The 22,647-nt window shown below is 43.7% G+C and overlaps 1 protein-coding gene across 1 annotated transcript in view; it reads left to right on the forward strand.

The window, feature by feature from the left end:
• Window positions 1–22,647, forward strand: part of LOC126253274 (serine/threonine-protein phosphatase rdgC) — a 1,933,713-nt gene that overhangs the window by 1,854,761 nt on the left and 56,305 nt on the right. The window contains exon 15 of the mRNA XM_049954489.1: window positions 13,174–13,258. Coding sequence (XP_049810446.1) covers window positions 13,174–13,258 — 85 coding nt within the window. The remainder of the gene's footprint in view (window positions 1–13,173; window positions 13,259–22,647) is intronic.

Below are 22,647 nucleotides of genomic sequence, written 5' to 3' on the forward strand. Positions count from 1 at the left end.
TCCTTTCTTTTTCTTTAACCAGAATTTATATTTCTTTTCTTTTTCGCCGATGTGTTCCCATAATTTCATGATATTAGTGAATCTTACAAAAACACATGCAAATAAATAAATAACAACGCCTTCCACTACTGTTGATTCCTGTGTCTCCTGTCGCCTGTATAAAACAAAAAAGAAAGGGATAGATCGTCTGCCATGTAATCAAAAAAAAAAAAAAGTGGTCAGCGCGACAGAAAGTCCTTCCTAAGGGCCCGGGTTCGATTCCCGGCTGGGTCGGTTATTTTCTCCGTTCAGGGACTGGGTATTGTGTTGTCCTAATCACCATCATTTCATCCCCATCGAAAAAAAAAAGTGGCCGTGCGGTTAAAGGCGCTGCAGTCTGGAACCGCAAGACCGCTACGGTCGCAGGTTCGAATCCTGCCTTGGGCATGGATTTTTGTGATGTCCTTAGGTTAGTTAGGTTTAAGTAGTTCTAAGTTCTAGGGGACTAATGACCTCAGCAGTTGAGTCCCATAGTGCTCAGAGCCATTTGAACCATTTGAATGGGACCGAGTCGTGGCACGAAAAGCACTCCTAAAACAGCAGAGGACAGATTCCAACATTATACATGCCTTGCAAACGCACTGGATTAAATGGCTCAGTAGACTCAATGATGAAATGCAATATTATTTGCCGCCTTTCGCAAGGTATCAGACTACGAAGGACCATTGAAAGCAGTTCCTTTTGCAACCTTCACTTGGAAACTGAGCACACGAATGATTCATTCCACTGATTTCATTCGATTTTTACAACCACCTCGCCAACGGCTTTGCCGCGGTGGTAGCGCAGGTTCCCGTGAGATTACCGAAGGTAAGCGCTGTCGGGCTAGGCTAGCACTTGGATGGGTGACCATCCGGTCTGACGAGCGCTGTTGTCAAGCGGAATATACCCAGACCTTGTGAGGCAAACTGAGGAGCTACTAGACCTAGAAGTAGCGACTCCAGTTGCGTAAGCTGACATATGGCGGGGACAGCAGTGTGCTCACCACATACCCCTCCATATCCGCATTCTGTGACCCCTGTGGGCTAAGGATGACACGGCGGCCGGTCGGTACCGCTTTTTTACAACCATCTTCCGTAGAGCTCATGGGGGGAGGGATCACTGTCCTCTAGAACATGAGATCTGCTTGGTCTTGGTTTAGCTGTGGCTATTCCTTCTCGTTTGCACTTCACTATCACATCACCAACAGCCGACTTAGGCGGCTTTAGAATGGTTGAAGTATTCATGACTGATTTGTTACGCGGGTGACAACTAGTGAGTAGCCCACGTTCGAAGTCAAGGAGCTTCCGCTCCTACACAGTCTGCTTTCACCGCTTCTCTACTGATAACGCAACTCTCTTCTCCTCGTCTTATAGTGCCAGGTCTGCCTCTCATGACATCTACTGGTCAAGCCCACATTTCATACGGGTGTTAGCATACTTTTGAGCAGATAGTGGAGTCTTTGCTACATACACTACTGGTCATTAAAATTGCTACACTACGAAGATGACGTGCTACAGACGCGAAATTTAACCGACAGGAAGGAGATGCTGTGATATGCAAATGATTAGCTTTTCAGAGCATTCACACAAGGCTGGCGCCGGTGGCGACACCTACAACGTGCTGACATGAGGAAAGTTTCCAACCGATTTCTCATAAACAAACAGCAGTTGACCGGCGTTGCCTGGTGAAACGTTGTTGTGATGCCTCGTGTAAGGAGGAGAAATACGTTCTATCACGTTTCCGACTTTGATAAAGATCGGATTGTAGCCTATCGCGATTGCAGTTTATCGTATAGCGACACTGCCGCTCGCCTTGGTCGAGATCCAATGACTGTTAGCAGAATATGGAATTGGTGGGTTCAGGAGGGTAATACGGAACGCCGTGCTGGATCCCAACGGCCTCGTATCACTAGCAGTCGACGTGACAGGCATCTCATCCGCATGGCATCCCTGAGTCAGCAGATGGGGATGTTTGTTCAAATGTTCAAATGTGTGTGGAATCTTATGGGACTTAACTGCTTAGGTCATCAGTCCCTAAGCTTATACACACTTAACCTAAATGATCCTCAGGACAAACACACTCACCCATGCCCGAGGGAGGACTCGAACCTCCGCCGCGACCAGCCGCACAGTGGGGATGTTTGCAAGACGACAACCATCTGCACGAACAGTTCGACGCCGTTTGCAGCAGCATGGACTATCAGCTCGGAGACCATGGCTGCAGTTACCCTTGACGCTGCATCACAGACAGAAATGCCTGCGATGGTGTACTGAACGACAAAAATGGGTGCACGAATCGCAAAACGTCATTTCTGCGGATGAATCCAGGTTCTGTTTATAGCATCATGATGGTCGCATCCGTGTTTGGCGACGTCGCGGTGAACGCACATTGGAAGCGTGTATTCGTCATCACCATACTGGCGTATCACCCGGCGTGATGGTATGGGGTGCAATTGGTTACACGTCTCGGTCACCTCTTGTTCGTATTGACGGCATTTTGAACAGTGGACGTTACATTTCAGATGCGTTACGACCCGTGGCTCTGCCCTTCAATCGATCCCTGCGAAACCCTACATTTCAGCACGATAATGAACGGCCGCATGTTGCAGGTCCTGTACGGGCATTTCTGGATACAGAAAATGTTCGACTGCTGCCCTGGCCAGCACATTCTCCAGATCTCTCACCAACTGAAAACGTCTGGTCAACGGTGGCCGAGCAACTGGCTCATCACAATCCGCCAGTCACTACTCTTGATGAACTGTGGTATCGTGTTGAAGCTGCATGGGCAGCTGAACCTGTACACGCCATCCAAGCTCTGTTTGACTCAATGCCCAGGCGTATCAAGGCCGTTATTACGGCCAGAGGTGGTTGTTCTGGGTACTGATTTCTCAGGATCTAAGGACCCAAATTGCGTGAAAATGTATTCGGATGTCAGTTCTAGTATAATATATTTGTCCAATGAATACCCGTTTATCATCTGCATTTCTTCTTGGTGTAGCAATTTTAATGGCCAGTAGTGTATTTCGGCATCCAGCATCGCTGTTCTGTGACAGCGCAAAAATTATTTGTGTACACAGTATTTCACCAAAACTTAGAGGTACATTACACAAAATTACGCACTCCTATGATGTAGTCTATTGCTTTTAAATGTATCTGATTGTAATATTTAGTTAAGTTCCTCTTTGTGAAATCCTAGGCAAACATATAACTACACATTACGTGACGAAATTGTCAGATCAAAATTTTGAATTTGCAATATAAAATTTAATTTCGTCATGAAATAAAACCTATGGAGTAGATGAAAAGTCATAATATTGGTTCAAATGGCTCTGAGCACTATGGGACTCAACTGCTGAGGTCATTAGTCCCCTAGAACTTAGAACTAGTTAAACCTAACTAACCTAAGGACATCACAAACATCCATGCCCGAGGCAGGATTCGAACCTGCGACCGTAGCGGTCATGCGGTTCCAGACTGCAGCGCCTTTAACCGCACGGCCACTTCGGCCGGCAAAAGTCATAATAAATGAGAATTCATTAACACATCTCATTGGCGCTATTCGCAAAAATGCACAATAACAGCAGACTAATTTGGTACTTTACTTCCTTTATTAACAGTTTTCCGAAATAGTTCATGAATAACAACCGGTTCTGGGTTAACATTTATGATTTCCGATGTACAATCTTCATAGCCTGTAATGGGTGCTATCGACAGGGAATGTCAACTTGATTCCATATTTTCAGAATTCCAGAAGGCTTTCGACACCGTTTCTCAAAAGCGTCTTCTAATCAAACTGCCTCAGTTGTGCGACTCGATTAGTGATTTCCTGTCAGATAAGTCACAGTTCGTAGTAATAGACTGAAAGTCATCGAGTAAAACAGAAGTAATGTCCGGCGTTCCCCAAGGAAGTGTTACAGGCCCTCTATTGTTCCTGATCTATATTAACGACATATGTGGGAGACAATCTAAGTCACTGTCTTAGATTGTTTGCAGATGATGCTGTCATTTACCGTCTTGTAAAGTCATCAGATTACCAAAACTAAATGAAAAATGATTTATATATGATATCTGTACGGTGCGAAAAGTGACAATTCACCCTGAGTAAAGAAAAGTGTGAAGTTATTCAGATGAGTACTAAAAGATATCTGCTAAATTTCGATTACTTGATAAGTCACACTAATATGAAGGCTGTAAATTGAACTTAATACTTCGGGATTACTATTACAAATAACATAAATTCGAACGATCACACAGATATTGTTGTGGGTAGAACCAACCAAAGACTGCGATTCATTGGCCGAACACATTGAAGGTGCAACAGGTCTACTAAAGAGACTGCTTACACCATGCTTGTCCGCCCTATTCTGGAGTATTGCTGTGCGTTGTGGGATCCGCATCAGGTGGGACTGACGGATGACATCTAGAAAGTTCAGGGAAGGGCAGGTCGTTTTGTACTATCGTGAAATAGGGGAGATAGTGCCACAGACATGATACGTGAATTGGAGTGGCAATCATTAAAACAAAGGCGTGTTTTGTTGCGACTGAATCTTCTCATGAAATTTCAATCACAAGTTCCTCCCTCCGATTGCGAAAACATTCTGTCGACACCCACCTACATAACGAGAAATGATCATCACGATAAAATAAGAGAATTTAGGGCTCGCACAGAAAAATTTAAGTGCTTGCTTCTCCCGCGCGCGGTTCGAGAGTGGAAGAGTAGACAGCCAAATTGAAGGTGGTTTATTGAATCCTCTTCCAGGCACTTTATTGTAAATAGAAGATTAATTACGTAGATTTCGATGAACCTACGTCATTTGCTTGATGGATAACTGAGAACTATCGAATCCGTCATGCGGTTGTCTATATTATTTCTGTAAGAAATATGTTCTCAATCAGTTTCATGCTGGATCATGCATTTCGTTCCATTCGGCTATAAAATTCATGGTCACATACCCATCTCTTCTCGGGTGTCCACATCGCTGACCAGTCGGTTTTTATAATGCAGATCTTCTTGCAGACCCGTTGTCTTCCATTTGTAAGAGACGATCCTAAAAGTGTTTTTCTTCATATTACATATGTTTCAGTTCTTAAATAGCCCGCGGATCTATTCAGAAACTTCATTTACGCTCTTCATAGCTGGCTTCTTCTTTCAGATTGGAGACCAATTCTGACAACCAAGGAACATCAGAACGACTGCCATCACACTGTTTTTTACTATGTGTCTTTTCGTATTGCGTTGGCAAGCGTTCTCATTAGCCACACAGCAGCTGGAACTTTTCTTCTCAAGTCTTAAGCACGATCACAGGATAATAATCATAACTAAAAAGCTAAATTTGCTGACCTGCTCAGGTAAATTGTTTTGAATTACAATCTTTAAACGGATTGGATTTACCTCGTGAGCCAGTACTTAAGATTTATTGAAGGATATATCTAGGTGGCAGCTGCTGTGTAGTGGCTACCAGGTCGTGTTGTTGAGTGTGAATAAAGTTTGGCCCTCATAAAATACAACACTATTTAAAATTGTATTAGTAAGTATAAAATTGTTTGTCGCTTATCCAGTTTTTTATAACTACATCAATAAATGTATTAAAGAAATTCTGAGATAAATGGCACCCTTTCTCACCCAAAAATGGTTCAAATGGCTCTGAGCACTATGGGACTCAACTTCTGAGGTCATCAGTCCCCTAGAACTTAGAACTACTTAAACCGAACTAACCTAAGGACATCACACACATCCATGCCCGAGGCAGGATTCGAACCTGCGAACGTAGCGGTCACGCGGTTCCAGACTGAAGCGCCTTTAACCGCTTGGCCACACCGGCCGGCCTCCGATAACTGTCTTTCGGTCCGAAGCATCAGTATGACATTCGTCACGAAGGTGCCTACAACTTCCTCTGTAATGGTGCAAAGGCATGGCGCCCTGTTATGTCACTCCCGTAGTTTGTAACTAATTTACGTTTTTTTTTTCATATAGTTCGATAAATGCCACGCTGTACCCGTTTGAAACTGTAACACACATTCAGCCTTAGGGCTGTTCTAGCACCTGAAGCCAGGCAAACCGCATCTGTTACATGTCAAAGGGATTGCCTAACGCTGCATAGATAGGAAAATCGTGAGGCTGAATGTGTGTCCAAGTTTCTGACAGGTAACGTGCTCAGAAAAGATGCTTGGGTGGCACCGGGGGTGCTGCCGCACTGGGGTGCATGCACTCGTGATCACACCACTGGACGGCGCGAAAAAGGAAGGATAATGGAGCACAAAACATTTTTCTTCTTAGGATCACGTTCAAATTTCATCGAATGGTTTTCACCGGTCCCTAATGTTTCCATCCCGTATACCGGAGCAATAATTGCGGATCAGATCCCATTCAATAGATTCCAGCCTTACGATGGGATAAAACACCGAGGAGTTGGCAGCAATATGGAACGTTGTCAAGGACACCGAGCTGCTGCTCATCGCACTGCGAACTGTCGTTGTCGAGCGTGAAATGTGTGAGAATCAACGTCTCACGGAAAGGGGTGGTTTCCTTCACGCCCTTTATGGTGACCCCTGAGGCCCTTTCGTATCGCTATGGTGTCGACGTGATTGACAGGGGTTATGCGGAAAGTAAGGTACGGTCGGTCGCGAAATGGAAAATACAGTGAAAATCTGACGAAGTTTAGCACAGATGCATTGTGCACTGCGTCTAGTACGCCATTCAATCGCAAAGAAATCGTCAGATTTTCACTGTATTTTCCATTTCGCGACCGACCGTACCTTACTTTCCGCATAACCCCTGTCAATCACGTCGACACCAGACGCCACGAAAAGTCTGCCCAACGCCACCATGGACGTGCTACACGATGGGGAGGACGTCAAACACTGCCTTACCCACATTTCATCGCTTCTGTTCACGTCAGTACGTTGGAGGTCAGAACCGCGACAACCAACATTGAAATTACTCGTTTTTCTTGTGAGTGGCGAAGGATAACATTTTATACACACTGCCGCTCAGAAGCGATACGAAAGGGCCTCAGGGGTCACCATAAAGGGCGTGAAGGAAACCACCCCTTTCCGTGAGACGTTGATTCTCACACATTTCACGCTCGACAACGACAGTTCGCAGTGCGATGAGCAGCAGCACGGTGTCCTTGACAACGTTCCATATTGCTGCCAACTCCTCGGTGTTTCATCCCATCGTTAGGCTGGAATCTATTGAATGGGATCTGATCCGCAGTTATTGCATTGCTCCGGTATACCGGATGGAAACATTAGGGACCGGTCAAAACCATTCGATCAAGTTTGAACGTAATCCTAAGAAGAAAAGTGTTTTCTGCTCCATTATCCTTCCTTTTTCGCGCCGTCAAGTGGTGTGATCACGAGTGGATGCACCCCAGTGCGGCAGCACCCCCGGTGCCACCCAAGCATCTTTTCTGAGCACGTTACCTGTCAGAAACTTGGACACATATTCAGCCTCCTGCAGGGTTAGGCAATCCCTTTGACATGTAACAGATGCAGTTTGCCTGGCTTCAGGTGCTAGAACAGCCCTAAGGCTGAATGTGTGTTACAGTTTCAAACGGGTATAGCGTGGCATTTATTGAACTTTTAAAAAAAAAAAAACGTAAATTAGTTACAAACTACGCGTGGGACACACTTTATTCAACATGTAAGCGTCACTATAGATATTCGGATTTAGGTTATGACGTGTTCGATATGCCTGCCATCATTGGCGGTGGCCGGCCGTTGAGGCCGAGCGGTTCTAGGCCCTTCAGTCTGGAACCGCGTGACCGCTACGGTCGCAGGTTCGAATCCTGCCCCGGGCATGGATGTGTGTGATGTCCTTAGGAGAGTTAGATTTACGTACTTCTATGTTCTAGGGGACTGATGACCTCAGATGTTATGTCCCATTGTTCTCAGAGCCATTTGAACCATTTGAAAGGTGCATTTGAACCAGCCATTGGCGGTGATGTGGCGCAGACTAAGAGCGAAATTTTGCGTGATCCGCTGAAGCGTTGGAACATCGATGCTGTCGATGAACTCCTGAATGGCTGTCTTCAGCTCAGCAACGGTTTTCGAGTTAGTGCTATACACTTTGTCTTTAGCATAGTCGCACAAAAAGGAGGCGCATGTATTCAGTAATTGTCATACTGTACATTTGTAACGCTCTAGACAAAGGTGGTGGATGGGAACGAAGGTTTGCCGAACTGGAGGATCTTAGAGGGACTCTGTGTTGCTTTATTCACGGTAATGTTTATGTTGCATCCCCCGTACACTCCAGACGCGCCAGGTCATATTTAGTGAGGCCATAATGTCCTTAAAGTATGGATGAAACACCCAATTGTTGCAGCCATGTCGTACGTTATCAAACCACCCCTTTCCTGTTGAAAGGTGTGATTTCACTGACGCCCTCCATGCCGTTCCCTGAAGTCTTTTCTAGTCACTCCTGGGTGGCGATACGCCACCCTCAAGAAAATCGACTATTTCAACGCCAGGTGTCGCGGTTTGACCTCCATCACAGAAGCGTCAGGGGAAGGGGTGAAATGTGGGTATGACGGAATGTGACGACCTTCACATTATGTGACGCCGTCCACGGTGGCGTAGGACAGAATTGTTGTCCAGTTTGGTGGTAATGTGTCTAATTAAGACACCTTACAGCTCACTTGAACTTTTGGCCTCTTGCTTCCTTTTTTTTTTTGTTTGTGTTTTTGTTTTGCATGTGTCGACACCTTCATGTGTTTGAAGCGTCATCGTGCCCTAGGATGACGTAGTAGGACGCCAAACGGCTTTTGGAACTTTGCAGAGGAAGTTCAGAGGCACATTTGTGCCAAATTTCAAAATTCTGGGTGGGAGACAATTACGGGTATTGAAAGAGTGGTACTTTAATTTTGTTGTACAGTGTCCCTCATAGTTTTCTTTTGAAAGTCCCAGGCTGCAGAACTCTTCGTACTTTGTTTTATACTCCAGCATCCCACTTTGTGAGATGCGGCCATTGTGTCTATAATTTTGACCCTACGTCTTTCCCCTTACGTTTATCCCAGTCACTGTCTGCTCATGATTCGAATCCGTCCCAGCATCTGGAGCATCTGCATATGTGGTGCTGTCCAGTATCTGGTTTGTAAACGTATGATAGAAGAACGTATGATACATTTTGCATTTAACCTTATTTCCTTAGTGGCCGTGAGCAAACTTTCTGCTCATTCCTAATAGGGCGTTAAGAAACTAGCTCAAAACCATCGCAAAATCACAGAGGAAGCATTCCGTCTCCTTGTCATGGATTGTCTGACTCTCTTAATTAAAATAGTTATGATGTCCCTTAGGTTCCATTAATTCGAAAATTTGTGGCTTGTGACTAACGCATCTAATCTTAACCAATTGTTGGCTTGTCTCTTATGCGTCTAAGTCTAATGAACTCTTGTCTTCGTCTCTGTTTGCATAGACATAATGGCCTACTTGAGAGGCTCCTACTAAATACAATCGGCTGTTCACTTGTCAAATAGTTACAGTTTCAATACCTATTTCGTTTAGCATGATCTGACAACATTGTCTCCCAAGACCAGAGAGATTTTCTTTTACACATCACTACATTCATCTGTACTTCAATAAAACTATTCAATTCATCTGTCACTCTCCTCGAATTTTACCGAATTTCTAGCAGGATTAAATCATTTCGCTAGTCTGCTTCAGTTAATGAATTGCAATTCTGTCACCGCCAACGTCGATTCGCAATTACTTGAGTAAGCAGGTGTTCTAGCACACTGCTGAAGTCGTCGGTTAACAGAGCAGTGACTCTCTAACATATATTAAGAGTAGCTAGTATGTAACCCGGACTTGCGCTTTAGCAGCCAACAACAAGAATCGCTAAATCACAGTGACCTAGCGCTACACGGATGGCAAACAACTATAATTAATACATCAGCTACAGATTACTAGCTGGGGTATACACCTGTTTTCACCGACTGCCCACACTGCTTCATAAAAACAGATTGCCTTTGTGTCAAGGCAATACACTTGCATCCAAAAATTAATTACTAATACATGTTTTGTAAATAAAACCGCCTTTCCCTGCAGCAGGAAAAGGAGGTTATATTAACAAAACAAGTATTTCCATGCTTGCTGCGGAGGATGGCCACGCAAACAAACTTAAGAACTAAATTCCACGTGACGTATCATTACCAAGTAATATAGCTCGATGGAACTTGGACCATGCGTAGAATGAAGTGCTACAGTATGGTACAGAAGGGAACAGAAATATGTTGTGAGGCGAACAGAAATGAAACTTTTGTTCAGAAGCAGTAATTACATTGAAGTCAGCTTGATTAATCATGGACCCCTGAACGTTACAAAAGGCGAGATACAGTTGTTAATAGTGTGTGTGATCACCACAGACAGCTGTGAATGCTCTGGAACGTGCTCCATTGCTGACCACAAGGTTGGTAAGGAGTTGTTGTGTAGGGTGTTCCTTTCCTCCACAGCGCGGATAGTGGTTAGTGCATGTGGACGTACGTCTCCCCGACGCATCCCACATGTGACGGGTGATATTTAAGTCGAGGCAGGCCTACCAGTCCATTCGCCGAATATCCTCTCATTCCAAGAACTCCTCCATGCGTGCTGTTCGATGCGATCGTGTATTGTCATCCATAAAACACCACTGAAAAGACCCGCATGGGAAAGTTGTAGTGTCAAAATAATGTTGACTAGTGAGTGTGCTGCGTTCAAAGATTTGCAGGTCAGTACGTCCACGCAACACTATGCCTCATCCTACTACAACACGTAGACCAGCAAAACTGACTCAGAAGCGTTGTCGAACGTGATACATTTGGTAGACCAGATGTTACGGTGAGTCACCGAGCTACATGGCCGTACTGGCCAGCAGATCTCTGAACACGTTACACTTTTCGCTCAGTGTTATCGTGACACTGTACTCCTTCCTCACCTGCGTCTTTTCAGGGGTGCATTCTGCCCTAACTTCATTTTTGTGGCTGATGGTGCGTGCTCGCATCGAACTACACATTTGGAGGAGCTCGTAGAACGTGAGGATAATCCGCGGATAGGCTGAGCTGTCTGTTCGCCAGATTTACCGACTTAAATCATATCTGGCACGTGTGGGATGCGTTGGGGGGTCATTGCAACACGTCCACGAGTGCCGACGACCACGCAGCACTTGTAAACCGCGCTGATGGAGGAATGGAATGCCCTACCATAATAGCAAGAAAGCAGGTGTTGACAGATGTGAAAATTACCGAACTATCAGCTTAATAAGTCACGACAGCAGAATACTAACGCGAATTCTTTACAGACGAATGGAAAAAACTGGTAGAAGCCGATCTCGGGGAAGATCAGTTTGGATTCCGTAGAAATATTGGAACACGTGAGGCAATACTGACTCTACGACTTATCTTAGAAGATAGATTAAGGAAAGGCAAACCTACGTTTCTAGCATTTGTAGACTTAGAGAAAGCTTTTGACAATGTTGACTGGAATACTCTCTTTCAAATTCTGAAGGTGGCAGGGGTAAAATACAGGGAGCGAAAGGCTATTTACAATTTCTACAGATGGCAGTCATAAAAGTCGCGCGGCTTGAAAGGGAAGCAGCGGTTGGGAAGGGAATGAGACAGGGTTGTAGCCTCTCCCCGATGTTATTCAATCTGTATATTGAGCAAGCTTTAATGGAAACAAAAAAAATTCGGAATAGGTATTAAAATTCATGGAGAAGAAATAGAAAGTTTGAAGTTTGCCGATGACATTGTAATTCTGTCAGAGACAGCAAAGGACCTGGAACAGCAGTTGAACGGAGTGGACAGTGCGTTGAAAGGAGGATACAAGATGAATATTAACAAAAGCAAAACGAGGATAATGGAATGTAGTCGAATTAAGTAGGGTGATGCTGAGGGAATTTGATTAGGAAATGAGACACTTAAAGTAGTAGATGAGTTTGGCTATTTGGGGAGCAAAAAACTGATGATGGTCGAAGTAGAGAGGATGTAAGATGTAGACTGGCAATGGAAAGCGTTTCAAAATAAGAGAAATTTGTTAACATCGAGTATAGATTTAATTGTCAGGAAGTCGTTTCTGAAAGTATTTGTATGGAGTGTAACCGTGTATGGAAGTGAAACAAGGACGATAAATAGTTTGGACAAGAAGAGAATAGAAGCTATCGAAATGTGGTGCTACAGAAGAATACTGAAGATTAGCTGGATAGATCACATAACTAATGAGGAGGTATTGAATAGAATTAGGCAGAAGAACAGTTTGTGGCACAACTTGACTAGAAGAAGGGATCGGTTGGTAGAACGTGTTCTGAGGTATCAAGGGATCACCAATTTAATACTGGAGAGCAGCGTGGAGGGTAAAAATTGTAGAGGGAGACCAAGAGATGAATACAATAAGCAGATTCAGAAGGATGTAGGTTTCAGTAGGTACTGGGAGATGAAGAAGCTTGCACAGGACAGAGTAGCATGGAGAGCTGCATCAAACCAGTCTCAGGACTGAAGACCACAACAACAACAACCATAATAGCTCCTTACCAACCTCGTGGCCAGCGTGGGAGCACGGTTCTGAGTATGCATATCCGTCCCTGGTGATCACACACCCTATTATGAATCATGTCCCGCTGTTTTAACGTTTAGTGGACCATCATGAATCGCGGTGACTTCTGTGTAATTATAGTCTTTGTTATTTCTGTTCCTCTTATTGGCTCACTGCGTATTTCCTTTTAGGTTGCTTCCTCTACTTCACTGTAGCAGTTCTTTCTACTTGGCAAACTTAATCGACGTATGTTACTTGGTAGAGATACGTGAAGCGAAAGTTACTTTCGTCCCTGAATTTGATTAACTTATGCTTTCCGCTGAACAGTCTATCTACGAAATCTCAACCTAATGATGAAGTATTTTAAACAAAGCACAGCGTAACAGGGTTCTGTTGATAGAAATGGGCTCTCGTAACAAGCTCAAATCTGGAAGATCCTTTACTGAAAAATGAAAATAATTCCGTCATTAAACTGATTAACAAAGACATAAGTAATTTTATTCGGATGCATTGGAGTGACTTCCTTAATCAGTGCACTAATTTTACTCTATAAATAAGATGATAGCCATTCAAAACAGTACTGTCATAATATTCACTATGAAGTTCATTTTCTTGCTTACGAATTTTGTCGTGTTCTTACTTTTCTTTTCAGACCGAGACAACGGTGGCTGAAACGCTGTATAGAAACAAATCAAGCTTGGAAGCCATCTTCAGGATAATAGACAAAGACAATTCAGGTATGTGGAGAATCGAAACACAGTCTTGCTTTCTTTGTGATTTCTCTTCCAGTATATAGTATGTTTATAATGCAACTTTCGCTACTTGAGCCATGATAGACAGAAGACTATTTACTGTGTAGGTACCAAACAGGATAGGAATTATCTTAATACTGTGCACTGCAGGATGTGCATTGCTAGTAGTGTTAGTATCATGACTAGTCGTTGGGACGGACGTTCGTACGGCGACGCAGGGTTGAATTGTGTGCATTCAAGTTGCAGTAGGCATGGATGTGGACAATGTGAGCAGGGCTTTACTTGTAAAGTTGTTTTATCAAAACAAGAGCAATAGTGTTGCTGCGCTTTGCAAGTATGGATGCATTGAAGGACTACAGAGAGTTCCTATTTCCGCATCGAGGTTGAAGAACGCGATGCGAAAGTTCGAATTACTGGGAATTACCCCTGAGGGAGACCGACGTTCAATTGCGTCAGAGGGAGTTGAAGAAGTTGTCATTGGCATGGCTGGGAATGCTGGACGTAATGTGCGATTTTCACATGGTGCACGAACTGTTTCACGAACAGCTGAACATTACGTGCTCCAACGTTCGAAAATGACTGGGAACAATTTTAAAACGGTGTCTCTAGTGCGGTTTCCAGCTGTCGTGGATGCAGATAATCGTCATATTGAGTAGCTTTTCTAACGTGGAACATGAAGATGGTACCCAGTTGGGAAATTTTACCTTATAATGTGGAAATTAAAATGCGTTTCTCTCAGTGGTTTATCCGTTACGTCTTTACCGCATGTCCTTAAAATGTTTCCATAAAGAGTCGTTGTCCTACGTTCACTTATTTTTCTTGGGGGATCTCTCAAGCAGCGAATGTGCAATCTTAATTGTGAAATTCATGTGAACTTGTGTTAGTCCCTTTAGATTTGAGACGTGTAAGCCTAAACCTTGCGTTTACGTACAGTAATGAAAGGCAGAAACCAGTTACACCATTATAATTTGGTTCATTTACGTACCAAGTAACAATTCTCTTTTTTGGTTACTCATGTGTATTGGCGGTAATGGCTATCAAATCCAGTCTCTGAACATGTAACGGTTCCCCAGCTTTTCCATTCGAACTTTGATCGTTCAAAATTTATTTTTGCTAACCCAAGACACCATTACTCTGTCGACTAATACACTCCAAGGAAAATAAAGGCAGAAACCCTCACCACAAATGAATCATGCGAGTGGGGGAGAAATCGGTAGATGTGATGTACGTGTACAAACAAACACATTATTACACTTTCAGAAAAATCGAAGGATTTCTTCAAGATAAAGAATTCACAGATTTAGCCAGTCAGTAACGCATGTGTCCACCTTTGTCCCTTACACAAGCAGTTATTGGGTTTGGCATTTATTGACGGAGTTACCAAATTCTGTCCATTTGGGGAATTAGATCGTCAATATGCCGAGCTGGTTCGATGGTCCTGACCATTACGATCCAAACGTTCTCAATTGGAGAGAGATACAGTGACGTTGCTGGCCAAGGTCGGGTTTTGCAAGAACGACAACCAGGAGCTATGATTTCAGCTGCCATCTATTTTCATAGCAGGACTGCTCTAAATGTCATCCACTGCGCCTTTGCAACACAGCGATACGTCGACGATATTCTACGCTACGCTCCATTTTGTTGTTGTTGAAGAAAAGCCTTCCCGCAAACGGCGGGAGTTTCTTCTATTGCTTGTCTTCGTGGTTGTCAAACCCTATCTTGGCCAGCAAGGTCTTCATATCTCTCCCCATCTGAGAACTTTTGGAGCATTGCGGTCATAATTTGCACGAGGTCCCTCAGGACAACATCCAACAACTCTATCAATCAATGACAAGCCGAATAATTGCTTGCATACGGGCGATTGTTGGACTGACGCATTATTGACTTTCTCAGTTTGTGGAACTGTTTCTCTAAAATAGAATACTTTTTTCTGAAATCGTTATCATTTTTCGTCTGTATATTTACGTCACGTCTCCCGATTTCCGTCCCAACCGGGTAATTTCTTTGTGGTGCGGTCATTTTTTTGTCTTAAAGGATATATTACGCACACGGAAAATGTTTAATGTGACAACATTTAATACACACTTATCATCGTAGTGCTGTAGGTTGTAAAGGAAATCCGCTGTTAGCGTGCAATAGAAAGAGTGTAACAATGCAACTCCGTATCTTTCGACCCACGTATCTCGGAACAACACGACGATTCGTGAACCAGAACACAATCCACGATTTTACAATCCAACCGATAGCCTACTTTCAACTACGATAACTTAGTATTGGGCTATACTAGTCTTTGATATTGTTTCTACCGCAGCTTCTCGTAAGCTCAGCATTATGTGTAGTAACAACTGACATTCTGTCGGTGATCCACGTTCAAAGTGATCTACGTACTTGAATATATAGCAGCTGTACCTATTAAATTAAAGTCCTTGCATTGTGCAAATTGCTCAAGAATGTCCAATAAGACAGACTTTCTAGTTATCGTAAGTATTAAACAACGGTTGTATCTCTAACTCATTGAGCCTTAAAAGAAAACACAGGTATGTTTCGAACCGGCTTTACCATAAACTGCTGTTGATGCATTGTTGAAATTGTTACACTTTCAACCTTTCGTTTACCATTTACTCTGTATAATCCAGTTTAAGGTAGTACTAAATAGGCTTCACTACCATCTGTTTTGAAATTACTACCAAACTGGACAAAGATATATCAGTAACAAAGTCAGAGATATAATCCAACCTATCATCTTTTCCTTAGTGTATTGCATGGGAACTTTTCTTTAACTTTAAGTATTGTGTATGTCTTTATACATTTCAAGATACAATTTAAGTTTAATTATGTTTTTCTTGTATAGGGAAAATTGTTTACTTCTTTGCTTCATTATCTCTTTGGAAGATAAATATCGTAACACAGTTAGCCTTTTAATGAAAGTTTGCTGTTGTCTTTGATCACTTGGCACATTGCACAATACTTTACTTATTACTTTGCAGATTATTATTTTCCCTTCTACGTATTTATTTTACTATGAACTTAAGGTCCTTTCAGTGAAACTGAACATTAGATGAGATGAAATTCTAAGCTGTAAAAAACCATTTTTCTTTTTTCTTTTCTTTACGACCGAAGAGGCTCTGCTAAGAAGAACTTGTCTGTTGTTCAAGACGTTTTGTTCGAGAACCCAACTTCCCAAAGACACTAAAGTAATTCAACCTATTCAAAAAAAAGGCTACAGTTAGCGCTATTTTATACTTGTGAAAACAAAGCTCAGTCTTTTCAGGCTTTGGCGTCTATGCACATAAAATCACTATAATGTTGGGTTAGACTCGGTCACTCGACAACTGCTTATTTTAAGAGAGTAATGGCGCTGTTCGTGCTTTAGTTAACAGCTTCTTCTGTAACCAACTTTTATTATTCATTCGGGGCTTTATCTCGTTCTCTGTTGGGGCAAATCAAAACTGAACTCACTACTATTACGCCTTTTTAATAACAAGATAGTGGGTACTACTAAACAATGAGCTTGCCTCTGAGTTGACGAAATGTACTCAAGCCTACTCTTAGCATCTAGCTAAAACACCAGAAACGACTCAACTACCTTAGACTGTTCTGATCAGTATTACTATTTCTCTCCTAAGCAGCCAAACCAGAACAAAGCCGATTCATAAATCAATCATCAATACTAGACAATAATGCGTCCAATGACGTCTTAACAAACCTATAGTGTGTACTTAAATCCCACAAAAACGACCGCTTTACGCCCCGCAATTTATTGCTCTGAAAAAGATCAGTATTTTTCGTTATACAAAATTCGTCGCTGAACCCCTAACTCCAACAAGAAACTAGCCCAGAGTCAACTAGACAGCTGACTTACCTACTACGACTATCTACGGAAGGATCAGCCCCACCGTCCAGTTATCCAAACTGGTACCAACTGTCTTAGTCAAAGTGGTACCGTCAATTAATATCATGTAAAAACCATATTGAACCATTAAAAAGAATAAGTGAACAACGTCATTACTTAAGTAAGTCCAGCCGCTGTGACCGAGCGATTCTAGGCCCCTCAGTCTTGAGTCGTGCTGCTGCTATGGTCGCAGGTTCGAATCCTGCCTCGGGCACGGATATGTGTGCTGTCCTTAGGTTAGTTAGGTTTAAATAGTTCTAAGTCTAGAGGACCGATGACCTGAGGTGTTACGTAAACAATTAGTTATTTATATGTCCGAACTGTCGGTTGATGTTTCTCGTGGCCAGACTGATCTCGCTGCTGACACTCTGGTGTACTGAACTCTGCCTGGCCGGAGAAATGGTATCCATTACCAGACAGTGGTCCCAAAGTACATCACCTACCTACAACAACATTCTTTTGCATACACGAAATCAATAACACAGTTCAAAAAATGCACATGATTATCTATCTAACAGACGATACATAATAAATTTAGGTGGTTCATTTGCACCTGATGGGCCACAAGCACTATTTCACCTCACAGCCCCCACTTTGTGACCCATTAGTTCCTGCTCCTTAATATACGTACCGTATAGTCTTCAAACACACACATTAAATTTTATTAAGCCTAAAGATTCTTTATACTCACATTAAATATTGGCAAACCTATTGCAATAATATTTGGTATTATACGGCCTGTACCAGTTATAGTACACTTTAAACTTATATTTCTGCTGATAAGCTGTTCAATCGGTAAGTTGTTCTGTCACCTAGGTCACCACTTGCAACGGTTCCATGGTTTTTCTGGTCGGACTTCGAGAGTTCAAAGTTTTTTTCTTTTCGATTAAGCCAAGACTCCAGTGATCTATCCACTAGGATTTTGTGCACTGTTTCTGACAATGTTCAGATCTTGATGGAGTCTCAGTAAAATTTTTTTAACTGATTGAGTCACTTAGTCTACATGTTTTGACGTTCGGAAACGGCAAAGAAAAGATAATCCCCCGAAATAAAATAAGAATGCGCATCATCCGTTTTCAAAGCTGTCACCTCGACAGCTCTGTCAGACTGGGGCTGTCTACCTGCTGACTTCATATATCACCGTGCAAGATTCCCCCGTAGGGACAAAACTCAATAAATGCTTCTCAGTTTAGCCACGACTCCGTAGAAAGCTCAATACAACTGCTCGCTCCTCCCCACTCGAGACTCCATAAGTTAACTCTTTCCTCGATTACCTTAATGAATCGATGCGTAGGACATCCTCCTACCTGTTCTCCGTACGTGTCTTGGTGTAGCCATTACAGCAATGTTGTGGCACATTAGACTCATCTAACGGTGTAAGCAGGCGACCTGTATGTCTTAGCAGTGGAGTGGCTAGTACACTGCTGGCCACCGTAAATGCAACACCCTGAAGGAAGCATCCGAATCAAGTGAAAATTACACCATGAGTTTGCAGCGATGAGATACGCAATTGATTAGAATTTTAGCACAGACACACATCACGCGCGCCTGTGGCGCCACCTCATAGCGCCATTTCGACGAGTGTACGTTCGGCACGTGTGTTTACGTTGTGGTTGTTTCACAAGACGATCAGTTATGCCTCGTAGACAACAGCGAACATCTTTTGATCAAGTATCCGAGTTCGACAGAGGAAGGATAGTGGCTTACCGAGATTGTGGATTATCATACAGAGAAATCGCTAGTCGTGTTGGACGAAACCAAACAACTGTAATGCGGATATGTGACAGTTGGATGCAGGAGGGTACGACGGACCGACGTGGTCGATCGCATTCACCTCGGTGCACCACTGCACGTGCTGATAGGAAAATTGTGCGCATGGCAGTGACGGATCGCTCAGTGACATCCCGAACCATAGCACAGCACATTGCGTCTGTAACGCATCATCCAGTGTCTGCGCTTACCATTCGACGCCGTTTACAGCAGAGTGGTCTGTCCGCAAGACGTCCATTGCTTCGTCTACCATTGGCGCAGAACCACAGACGTCTCCGTCGCCAATGGTGTGATGACAGACGGATCTGGACGGCAGAATGGAATGACGTTGTCTTTACTGACGAGGCACGCTTCTGTCTGCAGCACCACGATGGTCGGATTCGAGTGTGGAGACACCGTGGAGAGAGGATGCTGGACAGCTGCATTATGCACCACCACACTGGTCTTGCACCGGGTATTATGGTATGGGGCGGTATTGGATATTACTCTCGCACGCCTCTAGTACGCATTGCCGGTACTTTAAATAGCCGGCGCTACATATCCGAGGTGCTGGAGCCAGTTGTCCTTTCTTACTTTCAGGGCTCGGCCACAGCCATATTTCAACAGGATAATGTGCGACCACACGTGGCACGCATTGTCCAAAGGTTCTTCGTCAATAACCAGATTGAATTGCTTCCCTGGCCAGCTCGCTCTCCGGATCTTTCGCCGATAGAAAACATGTGGTCCATGGTTGCTCAACGAGTGACCCAGATTACATCCCCAGCTGCCACACCAGATGACCTTTGGCAACGTGTGAAAGCTGCTTGGGCTGCTGTACCCCAGGAACACATCCAACGTCTCTTTGACTCAATGCCGAGACGTGTGGCAGCTGTGATCTCCAACAATGGCGGCTACTCTGGCTACTGATTCTAGCAGGAACCACATGTCACAGACTTCTGTAAACGTAATCATTTGATACTTGGTCAACATGTTATCTACAAAATAAATTTTGTTGAGCTACCTCTTGCCTTTATTGGTGTTGCAGTGTATATATGTGTTGCAGTGTATATATGTAATAAATCTCGAGATGCCATTACAGTTCATTTATTAGTGAACGCCGTAAAGCAGTTTGCAGTTAAATAACTGAAATTGCTCTTTACAAAAACGTAGTGTAATTCTAAAGCATGTTGAAGGCAACTATCACAGAGAACAAACTCCGATTACAGCCTATTGCTAACTGACGAGACTGGTGTGCAGCATGTATGTCATTCATACCTCGTACAACTTCGTAGCTGTTCGTATGTGATCAGTAGCTGAATTATTTTAATCTGTTTGCTAATTTACTTGGCTTACTGCGTAGTATTACTCAAGTATTAAATATTTAATGACTCAAGGCTCCACCTAACGCTGACCTCGCCAGAAGTGAATCTTAACAAATAATGGGTAATACAGCACAGGGAGAGTGTCGTACCAGAACGTGTTTTCCCCGTGGATAGATCGCATAGTGTGATTCTTTGTCATGGCGCACTGACCTCTCACCACTACACTGATTCATTACCTCGCCATCTGGTACATCCGTCACCGATACTTGCATGGGAAACAGCTTCTCACTCGCAGGTGCTGTATTCTGCAGCACTGCTTAAGGTAGCAAATCACAACGAGCCGACAAAAGTCATGATGTAGCGATATGCGTACGTAAGATGGCAGTAATATCGCGTACACAAGATATAAAAGGACAGTGCCTTGGTGCAGCAGTCATTTGTACTCGTGTAATTCTTGTGAGAAGGTTTCCGACGTTCTAATGACTGCGCGACGGGAATTAACAGATTTCCAAAGCGGACTTGTTAGTTAAAGCTAGACATATGGGACATTCCATTTCGGAAATCGTTAAGGAATTCGATACTGCGAGATACACAGCGTCAAAAGTGTACAGAGAATAGCCAATTTTAGGCGCTACCTCTCACCCCGTACAGCGCAGTGGCCGACTTTCTTCACTTTGCGACCGACAGCAGTAGAGTTTACACGGGGGTGTCAGTGCTTATGTTCAAGTTACAGGGCGTGGAATAGCCGCAGAAATCAGTGTAGGATGAATGACGAACGTATCCATTAGGACAGTGTGGTGGTCAGTTCACCCTAATCAGCCAATTGCTGTTGAGCGGGAGGGCCGGGCCACATAAGCAACATTCACAATTTATAACAGCAACAATTTTATTAAACTTTTTTTTGGCAAAATAAAATTTTATCTTTAAAATTTTTGTGGTAAGGTAAGTTAACAAAAAATCCTTACAAAGCACGGGCAACCGCCCTATTCAAACCACAACATTAATCTCTAAACAAGCATTAAGTGACTAGCAAGTTAATTAAATTATGTACACAGTAAAGCACCCAAAAGGAGACTACAATAATGAGATAAATTTTAGCCAATAATGGATATCACAAATTTTTTTAACACAAAATAAAATACAAACAGATACGCCCCTTCGTGACACATTTTCAAAACAGGTGACGCCACATAGGCACGGGCTAATTAAAGTAGCAGAAGGGGGCCCACTGGACCCAGACCAGAGGCCGCTAGACCCAGAACCCACAAAAAGCGGGCGAGCTGGACAGGGTGCCGCACACAGTACACTACAACACACAAATCTTCTATGAAATCCTTTACAGATCCAAATCAGGGCCGCACGATTCGATTCGGGTAATGTGGCCGAGTCCAGTTCCCACACTACAAGCCAGGTTCGGTCTTGCAAACGTGCCAAACACACCACAACCTCTGCGTCGTGCCCCGGCCTGCTCAACCTCGCTCGCCTCCGATTCTCACGCGCCGCGCGGCTCTCCAGCTGTCCTTCTCTAGCGCCACACGCCCGTCGCGGCCAAAAGCTACGTCAAATGGCCGAGCCCAAAGATCACACTATGCCGACCCGATCGATCAATCGATACGAGCCGGCACGGCGCATACAGTGCGGCGAAAACTTGGCGTTAATGGGCTATGGTAGCAGACGTCCAACACGAGTGCCTTTGCTAAGAGCACGACATCGCCTGCAGCATCTCTCTTGGGCTCGTGTCCATGTTAGGTGAACCCTACATGACTGGAAAACGGTGTCCTGGTAAGAGCTGATGCTAGGATTCTAGAGTGCTGCAAACCCCACTAAGCCATGGACCTAAGTTGTCAATCTGGTGATGGCTCCATAACGGCGTGGGCTGTTTTTACATGGAATGGACTGAGAAATCTGGTCCAACTCAACCGATCATTGACTGGAAATTGTTATGTTCGTCTACTTGGAGATCACTTGCATTTATTCATGGACTTCATGTTCCAAAACAACGATGGAATCTTTATCGACGACAATGCGCCATATCACCAGGCCACAACTGCTTGTGATTGCTTTGTAGAACCTACTGGGCTGTTCGAGCGAATGATTTGGCCAGCCATTTCGCCCGGCATGAATCCAATAGGACGTAAGAGGGACATAGCCGAGAGGTCAGTCCGTACACAAACTCGTGCCCGGCAACACTTTCGCAATTATGGACGGCTATACAGAGAGCGTATCTCTAAATTTCGGCAGGCGACTTTCAGCACTTGTTGAGCACATCGAACTGCTGCACTAAGCCGCAAAGAAGGAAGACCGACATGATTTTAGGTGGTATTATATGACTCCTATCACTTCAGTATACTTCTGCTAGCTCTGGAATCTCTGTAACATGTAATACTTGAAAATTAAATGCTGTCCAAAAT

This window comes from Schistocerca nitens, chromosome 4 (genome assembly GCF_023898315.1).
Source record: "Schistocerca nitens isolate TAMUIC-IGC-003100 chromosome 4, iqSchNite1.1, whole genome shotgun sequence".
NCBI classification, from domain to species: Eukaryota; Metazoa; Arthropoda; class Insecta; order Orthoptera; family Acrididae; genus Schistocerca; species Schistocerca nitens.